This window comes from Mus caroli, unplaced genomic scaffold (genome assembly GCF_978045245.1).
Source record: "Mus caroli unplaced genomic scaffold, Mus_caroli_1 scaffold_4, whole genome shotgun sequence".
Classification (NCBI taxonomy): Eukaryota; Metazoa; Chordata; class Mammalia; order Rodentia; family Muridae; genus Mus; species Mus caroli.
Genome location: NW_028227259.1, coordinates 23,531,874 through 23,540,730, shown reverse-complemented (window position 1 = coordinate 23,540,730; position 8,857 = coordinate 23,531,874). Strand labels below are relative to the sequence as shown.

The 8,857-nt window shown below is 45.7% G+C and overlaps 1 protein-coding gene across 1 annotated transcript in view; it reads right to left on the bottom strand.

Annotated features, from left to right (window-relative positions):
* Positions 1 to 422: 422 nt before the first annotated feature.
* Galnt11 (polypeptide N-acetylgalactosaminyltransferase 11) overlaps positions 423 to 8,857 on the bottom strand; it is a 31,909-nt gene continuing 23,474 nt past the window's right edge. Inside the window, exons 8-12 of the mRNA XM_021162960.3 lie at positions 7,387 to 7,539; positions 4,165 to 4,383; positions 2,844 to 2,948; positions 1,242 to 1,379; positions 423 to 1,090 (exon numbers count right to left, since the gene is read on the bottom strand). Coding sequence (XP_021018619.1) covers positions 959 to 1,090; positions 1,242 to 1,379; positions 2,844 to 2,948; positions 4,165 to 4,383; positions 7,387 to 7,539 — 747 coding nt within the window. The 3' untranslated portion in view covers positions 423 to 958. The remainder of the gene's footprint in view (positions 1,091 to 1,241; positions 1,380 to 2,843; positions 2,949 to 4,164; positions 4,384 to 7,386; positions 7,540 to 8,857) is intronic.

The window sequence follows — 8,857 nt, the reverse complement described above, 5'->3', positions numbered from 1 at the left end:
CGCCTGCCCATCCATTCCTTTCTGTCAGAGCTGCAGTTGCTCTTGCATTTCTATCCACTCTTCTGAAGGAACCCACTCCTGTGTTCAGTAACACGGCATTCAATGTGGTCACTGCTGGGTTTAAATCCACTTCTTGCCTTTTGCTAAATGGACCAGCTGACCTTTGAAGTCTACAACAAGGAGATTTTTCTCTAAGATCCTTCGACTTAGAAGTTTTAAAAGAGAGTTTCACAGGCAAACTGATGTATCCAAATTCACTCAGGTCAAGCTAAGGAACTGCCACTTCCTGAAGTTTGCAATGCTGTCTAGCTTAACAGGCCATCAGCTGAATCCTGAAGTATCTCCTGTTATATATTCCCAAGTCATCCAGACAATAAGCTAGCCCCAAAGCAAGACAGAGATGGAAGAGTCAAACATCCTAGTTAAATGATCAAAAAGATCCTTTATTTAATGTAGACAGACTATTTTAAGTCATCAAAATAATTTATAATAGTTAAATGCCTCTTAAATATACATGATATCTTCTGAAGCTAAAAGTAATATGCACTCAACCAGTTTTTAAAATCTATTTGGGACATTAAACATGATAGAAGTAGAAAAAAATCTCTTATGAAGTCCTCTATGAAAGGAAATTGTGGCAAGTTCCTGATTAGACAGAAACAATTCCATCTCCAAGGGAGAATACGAAAAACATAAATATGAATACAAATGCCTACTTCCTGGGTTTATACTCTGTAGACCCAACTTTTTAGAATTATTTTCTGTTTTCCCTGGATAAGCAAGAATCCCTTAACAGCAGCTCAGAAATAACCCAAATTCCAGTGACGCTCCTGAGATGGTCACCCTCCACCAAGGTTCTTGTCTGTTGCAGTCAGCAACATCCTTCTTAAAGCACCTTGATTTATGGCAGGCGTGACAAAACCAGGTGAATTATGTTGTCTCCAGCCAGGGCCCACCTTTAACCTTCTAGGCGCCACTGTTGAGAGGAGGAGCCATCGCAGATCGCCATGCCAACGTAGCCCTTCTGATCCATCAGGTCCATAACTCTCAGGCACTGCCCAACGGACACTTGGTACAGCCGGTTGTTCTTCTGAAAAGGGAAAGTAAAAGGACTTGCTTTTATGTAAAAACAAATATTCTTGTAGCATGCAGGGAAGATGCAGAAACATCAGGACTAGATAAAGCCCAGGTTCCTGTCCTCCTTGTAAACAAGTAACCTTGTTTATAAGCAAGCTCCTCACCCCAAAGGTCCACTGCTGGGATCCTCCTGACCCATGGCACTTCATGAGTCGGGGTGGATCCGATGAGCGAGTTTCTGACATGTCAAGGCAAAGGAGGTTGTTTAAAATCAATTCATGGTCTTCATTATAAATCCAGACCTAGTAACAAAAGCAAAAAATTACTTTAAAGAACAAGTGCTGCTTTAGGTACTACAGCGGCCTGGATAAGGCTTCAGTGTGTTCCGTGTAGTCTCCATAAGCAGACACACTGGTTGGCCCCAGCACCACCGCAACCATCTCAAACAGTCAATTGAGAGGTGAAGGAGGCCTTCTGCCCCTGGGTCACTAAGCAGTGTCCTTGAAGTGCTGCCCTCCTCTCCCTTTCACTCTTGAACAGGCCTTCAAGAGCTTCCTCTGCCATTTGTTCCCACAACTGCCCCCTTTGCTGTGGCCTCATGACATCACACACGTGAACATCAGCCATGATCAGAGCCCTCCAAAACTGAGGCCAAAACAAAGCCACTCCTCTTTTTCTTCTCAGCCACCTTAACATAGTGTTATTCCAAAGGAACCCAGGCAGTAGCCCACTGATTTAACTGAATTTAAGTGATCACATCATTGTAAATTGTTTCCAGTTTTAGAGTCTGGTCACAGCCCGGTAAAGCATCAGAAAGCTCCAGGAGGTGTGGGCAAGACCATCAAAGCTGATGTTTGACCACAGTCCCATCTGCTGGGTCATGATATGCATAAGCTGTTCTAGCCCAGACCTTCTGCAGAGTACCACACCCCATTTCAGGTAGCAATGTCTGTTATAAGATGATGGACTTTACCTGGGCCACCCTGAAGCAGGGTTTCCCTTGGATGTAAATGCAAATGATCTTGGTTTCAGGCTCCAGCCTCAAACAGGGTATTTTTCAGTGAGACACTCTGCAGCAGGTGCTAGAACACCCAGTCTTGCTTCAGGCCCTGCACTGGCCAGTACAGCCAAGGAACTGCACTGTTTTTTATGCAAGGAGCAGAAGTATCAGTGTAACATTTAAAACCATTTAACTCGTGCCTTGGGCTGGCTCAGTGGGGGAAAGGTACCTGCTATCCTCAGTTCCATACATGAGTCAAAAACTGACTGCTCCATGTGTGTACACTCTAACCATTTTTCTTAAGCAGTATATTCTAGAAATATCCAGGTATACATTCTATTTATCAAATGGCCAAGCGTTTCCTTCTATTCCTATGTGATACCAATGCTAACTCTAAAATGGAATGGCCATCACAGGCCAGTCCTGATAGCGCCTTTGGTCTAAATCACTGTTAGGTTATGCTGCCAGCCTGAACAGTAACAAACCAAAATAAATTATCTGCTTACATTTTAATATTAAAAAGACAAACTAACTGAAATTAAGTGGATGAAATGAATCAAAATTCTGTTGTGGTGTCCCCTAAAAGCCATAAACTGGTCAGGAAAATCTGACTCTGGTTCATCTATTGAGGACTTTAAGGTTTGAAAAAGAACACTTCCCTTGCCACTAAATCATTAGTGGCATTGCAGCCATTGTCAAGGATCTCTAACCTTCAGGAAGGTGCTCCTTTCCCCAGGGTGACTGTGCACTGGGAGGTGTGACCCACCTGAGTTGGGTCTCCGTAGTCACAGGCCTTAAGCAGCACTAGGCCTCCTTTCTGGCTGGAGCGGCCCTGGGCCACCAGGCATTTGTTGGTCTGCAAGTGGTAGAGCTGCAAAAGAAGACAGTGCCCTTGGGACTCCCTCCCGTGCAGGCAGAGTGGGAAGTGCTGTCCACAGTCCCAGGAAAGCACCCACACAGCACTAAGATGAAGATGAAGAAATAAAGCCAAGCATGGTGAGTTGGGCCTGTCATTCAAGCAGTCATGGAGCTGAGGCAGGAGATCATGAATATGTGGACAGCCTGGACTAAAGAACAAAACCCTATGTACATGCTGATCTGGAAAGATCTATGCTGGAAAGGTTATCAACTATATGGGCACAAAATATCTGCCTTTACTTAGAACACCCGGTCAACACCTAGATAGTTGTCTGGGGCTTTATAAATGAGGAGAAAAGTACTAGGCTCAATTCTCCTAAAATATAAAAGTTGGGAGGTAGGCCCTTAGGAAGTTAGAGAGGGAGATAAGAACAGCAGTCTGGGTGGTGTCTGCACAGCTGTGGACGAGCACACCTTTGTGTGTGCATGCTCATGCAAGATTCCCTACCACCACCTTGGTCACTGAGGCACAGGATCTCCCAGACCCAGAGCTCATCAGCTGGGTTTGTTCTAAGGATCCTGTCTCTGCCTTCCAAGCACTGGAATTACAAGTAGACCACCACACCTGCCCAGTGTCTACAAGGGTTCTAAAGAGCCAAAACTCTGATCCCCACACTAGGCTACAAAGTGCTTTATCAACTGAGCCATCTCCCTAGCCTCTAGAAAGCCAGTTTTAGAAATGACTTGGACAAGGTAACTTCAGGGCAGACCCCTAAGCTGTAAACGTGACTGAAAGGGTCTGGCGTGCCCTCTGCTAACCGCAGGAGTGCCGTGTGCTGGTGTGAAACCTTACTACATGTCACACTGATCAACTGTCGCCCTCAGTCTCTGTCTGCAGTTGCTGAGTGTCAACAGGAACAGCTGCCGCGTCCCCTGCTTATCCCTGGGAGGGGTCCTTCGGGCCTCACACTGCCTGCGTTCCCGACTGTATCTCTGCTCTTGGAAGACAATACAACCTACAAAAGGTCTCAGTTCCTCCAAGGCAGGGAGCACAGGTAAGTAAGGCCCTTGCCCTTAGTGAAAACTGCAAACACATTGAAGATCTCTAAGCTTTTCTACTCAAGCAGAGAGAAGGCCCCAAAAGAGAACATTCAAGTTCTATTATCACAGCACCTCCATCTCTTCCTGCTCCGCCCCTCCCCATGAAGCCCTCAGGACTGCCACCTCACCCTTCCACGCAGCAGGACTCTGGGGCGCTTGGGTCCTCTGTTGATGAAAACGGGCTGCTGAGGTTTGGCATTCGGGCCAGGTATCTGCATCTCAGGGTAAATATTATCCAAATACCACTTGAATGATTGACAGCCCAGTTTCTTCCTCAATTCAACACGCTCACTGATATTCCCAAAGCTTTTGTTCTTCAAATCAGGTCTTAAGGAAAAATACTGCTCCTAAGTTTAAAAGAGAATGAAATTTGCTAGAAATATATACTCAGTGAGGAGTCCTGGATTTTCTTAATGTCACTAACCATAACATAAACTCACTAAATTCCACTTCACAGAAGACGATTGGGGGAACTCTAAGTCAGCAGACTGTGTATCAGATGAGCGGCTCGCAAACTTCTAACAAGCTTCTAATCTCCTACTCTCGACAGGAGCTGAGTCAGGAGTCTTAGCGATGTATACCGACCGTGTTAAAAACTAAACCTGAGCCAGGCATGGCTGCGCACCCCTTTAATCTCAGCACTGGAGAGGCTGAGTAGGCCTATCTCTGTGACTTCAAAACCAGCCTGGTCTCCCTAGGGAGCTGCAGGCCAGTCTAGACTCTCAAAAACATCACCACTAACCAAAATTAAAAAAAAAAAAAGGCCTCAATGTAGTTTTAGTTTTTTAATTAACAGAAACTCATTCTCAGTACAAAACCTTGTGGTTTTTATTAGGTGGCTCACATGCATCACCCTGTTGCTGTGTTGTTTTAATCAGAAAGTGCTATTATGATGATGTGGGCTGCATGCCTTGGAGAATGTGTGGCCGTCAGTACAATTCTGTGGAGTTGGCTCTCTCCACCTTTAGGTAAGACTCAGGACTTGAACAGCAAGCACTTTAGCCACTGGGCCATCTCACTGTTTTAAAAATACAGCCTCAGTTGGGCATGGTGGCACATGCCTTTAATCCCAGCACTTAGGAGGCAAAGGCAGGCAGATTTCTGAGTTCAAGGCCAGCCTGGTCTACGAAGTGAGTGTCAGGACAGCCAGGGCTACACAGAGAAACCCTGTCTCGAAAAACCAAAAAAAAAAAAAAAAAAAAAAAAAAATACAGCCTCATGAGAAAATGAAGTTGAAACAGAAGAAATATTTTTAAATTCCTATTACAAGTAATTGTAGTTATTCTTGCATTAAATATTTAATATTTAATACTTAACAGTTTTTTAGTAACAGTTTTTTGTAGTTTTTTTTTGAACAATGCAAACATGCAGCTTAGACTGGCTTCTAATTAATAGTCCTGCTTCAGCCACCCCAGCACTGGGATCACCACCACACAGCAGCAGGTCTAACTTATAGTTACCACAGTAAATAAGAATCATACTAAGCCGGGCATGGTGGCGCACGCCTTTAGTCCCAGCACTTAGGAGGCAGAGGCAGGCAGATTTCTGAGTTCGAGGCCAGCCTGGTCTACAAAGTCTACAAAGTGAGTTCCAGGACAGCCAGGGCTATACAGAGAAACCCTGTCTCGAAAAACAAAACAAAACAAAAAAAAAAGAATCATACCAGTGAAGTGCACATTTGGCTTTGTGTTCTCTTTGGATGATCTTACACGTGCAAGACTTAGAAAACACGTACTAGTCACTTGGAAATGCTGGTCTACAGCTCTGCAGTCCTTCCAAACACTGATACACTTCACCTAGTGGCACACTTACAAGCTTATAACGGCTTTTATTGTTGTGTTGCTTTTGAAACCAGGACTCACTGTATATCCCTGGCTGAACTAAATAAAACTCACTATGTAGACAAGGTTGGCCTTAACATCATCTGTCTCTACTGGGATTAGAGGTGTGGCGACCAAGTCCAGAAGACTTTTTTTTCTTCCAATCTTTTACTTGAGAGTTGAATTTGATCATTTCCATGACTGGGGTCGATTTGAGAAGATGCTGCCGGGTGTCATATGCAAGCGCTCCTGGAGAGCAGTACAGCGCAGCACTCTGCTCACACTGCTGCCTGGGAAAATCAGCATCAGGGGGGAAAAAAGGAGCCATCCGATGAGCTGACACTGGAGCGCCCAAGGAAATGACATTGAAAGGATCATTGACAGAGCTCTCTCTCTCAAGGTCCCCCTGCTCAAACCCACATAACAAAGGCCTTCTACTCTCCATTTTGGCAACTTCCATGACAAGAGAATAATAATATGCAAGGAGCTGAGTTCCACAGAGCTCTGGGTTAGGAGAGGGAGGAGACAAACAGAGCCTTGGCATGCTTGGAGCCCTGCCTCTGTTCCCAGCTCCCTCCTCCTCAGCACGTCAAGGGCTGGGCAGCTGCTGCCATTTACCTTATAGGGCTGCAGATTACATTCCCCTAGTCAGCTTTGTTTCCACAGCCAGAGCTCAGGCACTTAGCCAGGTATGCTTGTGCATGTACGCCTGTGATCCCAGAATGTGAGGGCTGAAGGATGGAGGTGGAGACCAATGACAAGAGCAACTGCACATAACTAATCACAGCAACCTTCCATGGGATTAACATGTGAATTAACATGTGAATTAACATGTGACTCAGGAAGCAGAAGCACGTGAGTCTCTGCGAGTTTGAGGCTAGCCTGGTCTACAAAGCAAGTTTCAGGACAACCAAGGCTCCAATCAACCCTATCTCAAAAAACCAGAGAGAGAGAGAGAGAACAAACGAACAAACAAACATACATGTAAGCAACCCAAATACCCATAAAATGATGGACAGAGTATCCCTGAGCAATAGGAAGTAGTGAAGTGCCGAGAACAGCTGCAACCCAGGCCAGGCTAAACACAAGTGCTCAGTGAAAGCCACAGGAAAGGGTACAAACGTGTGAGAGGTGTATCTGAGACTGTGCAGGGAGCCAGGAAACAGATCGCCATTGTCTAGGGCTTGTGGACAGAGGTGACACCTAAAGGGTACAGCGTTTCTTTCTGGTGTGACAGAATGCTCCAAAATTGACGTGTAAATCATGATAAAGAGGCTGCAGAGAAAACAAAGCTGTAGGAGGTAGGATAGAAACGGGAAAGCAACGCTGAGCCATCAGTGAGGTCCAGAACACACAGAACTGCTTCCGATGCTTATAATGTCACACTGAGAAAACAGTGAAAACCAAACCTGAGGGAATCCTGCTGAAAAGAAGCCCAGAGAGGAACAGCATAGCAGCGAAGGTCAGCCAAGGAGACTCAGGCAAGAGAGGCAGGAAGGCACCAGCAAAGCAATGGCCAGACTCACTCACCTTGTACTCATCCAGCCAGACATGTGCCAGTCTCAGGGAGTTGTGTGTCATGGTGTCCTGGCCTTCCGGAGATCCGTATGGTCGCCTTTTTCGGAAAATATGTCCTACTCTTGAGCAAGGGAGGATGAAGAGCTTGCCGCCACACATCCAAATCTAGCCAGAAGCAAACGGGATGGCTGTCAGACCGAAGCAGCGCTCATCTTCATGACTGACCCTTTATGAATGGTGGCTATGCAGCGTACAGATGCTTATCTTACTAGATATAAAGTGGGGGGCACCTACAAATTAGGTCCTTCTGAAATTAAAAAGTTATCATCTTTGGTTGCTCTTAAGGATTTAAGGACAAGGAACATATAAACGTACAAATGCACATGCCATACATGAGAGTGAACACTGAGGCCTAAGAATACTGGGAACCTTGGGGATGGAGAGGTAGCTTAGCAGTTAAGTGCACTGGCTGCTCTTCCGGAGGTCTTAAGTTCAATTTCCAGCAACCTCATGGGTGGCTCACAACCTTTAATGGGATCTGATGCTCTCTTCTGGTGTGCAGATATACGTGCATACAAAACACCCATATACGTAAACTAAATAAAACTTTATCTGGGGGAGGGGTGGTTCCTTTGTCACTCTTCTGCCTCACACCTTTGCTGCAGGGTCTCAGTCACAGCCCAAGCTCCCCTGTCTGGTGGCTCGCACTAGCCCCTTGCTCTGCTTCCCAAGGCTCCAGTTACAGTGAGGAGCCAGCCCAGCCTGGCAGTTACCCTGGCGGTGGAGATCCAGACTCCTTTACACTTCCTTGCAGGGCAAGTGCTCTGACCACTGAGCCAGCTCCCCAGCAAAAATATTTTTAAAATAAACTATACAGAGTGATTAAATTCAAAAGAACTTGATTCTAAGGCTGGCAAGAGGGCTCCATGAGTAAAACTGCTTGCCACCAAGCCTAGTGACTCAGGTTCAGTTCCTAGGACCCACATGGCAGAAGGAGAGGGCAGCCCTATCCACTGTGCCTCCACACGGGCACAAGAGCACACACATAAGAACTTGGTTCCAGGGCTGACAGACAGGGTGGCACGTGCAGAAAAGTCTTACAAATTAGACTCAATCCCCAAGACCTACATGGTAGAAGCAGAGAACCATTTCCTGCAAACTGTCCTCTGACCTCCATATGCATGCCATGTCATGTCATGTGAATACATACTTAACGTTTGTGAGATTCACTTACTTTTGCTAGGAAAGAAAACTGAACTACTGATTTCTATATAAATATTCACCCTGAAGTTATGGAGGAAAACTGTGGTGTGTTTCTGAATTACAAACAGCCATGCTTAAGTTCTGCGCTAGACTGACAGGAGCGCTGCAGACAGATTCAGAGCGGTTTGTGGGGCCCACCTGCTCAGGAGGCTCTCTCTGCCCTTAAACTGCAATCATATTCTACTACAAGCAATTTAGGACAGATCACACACAAAATCAA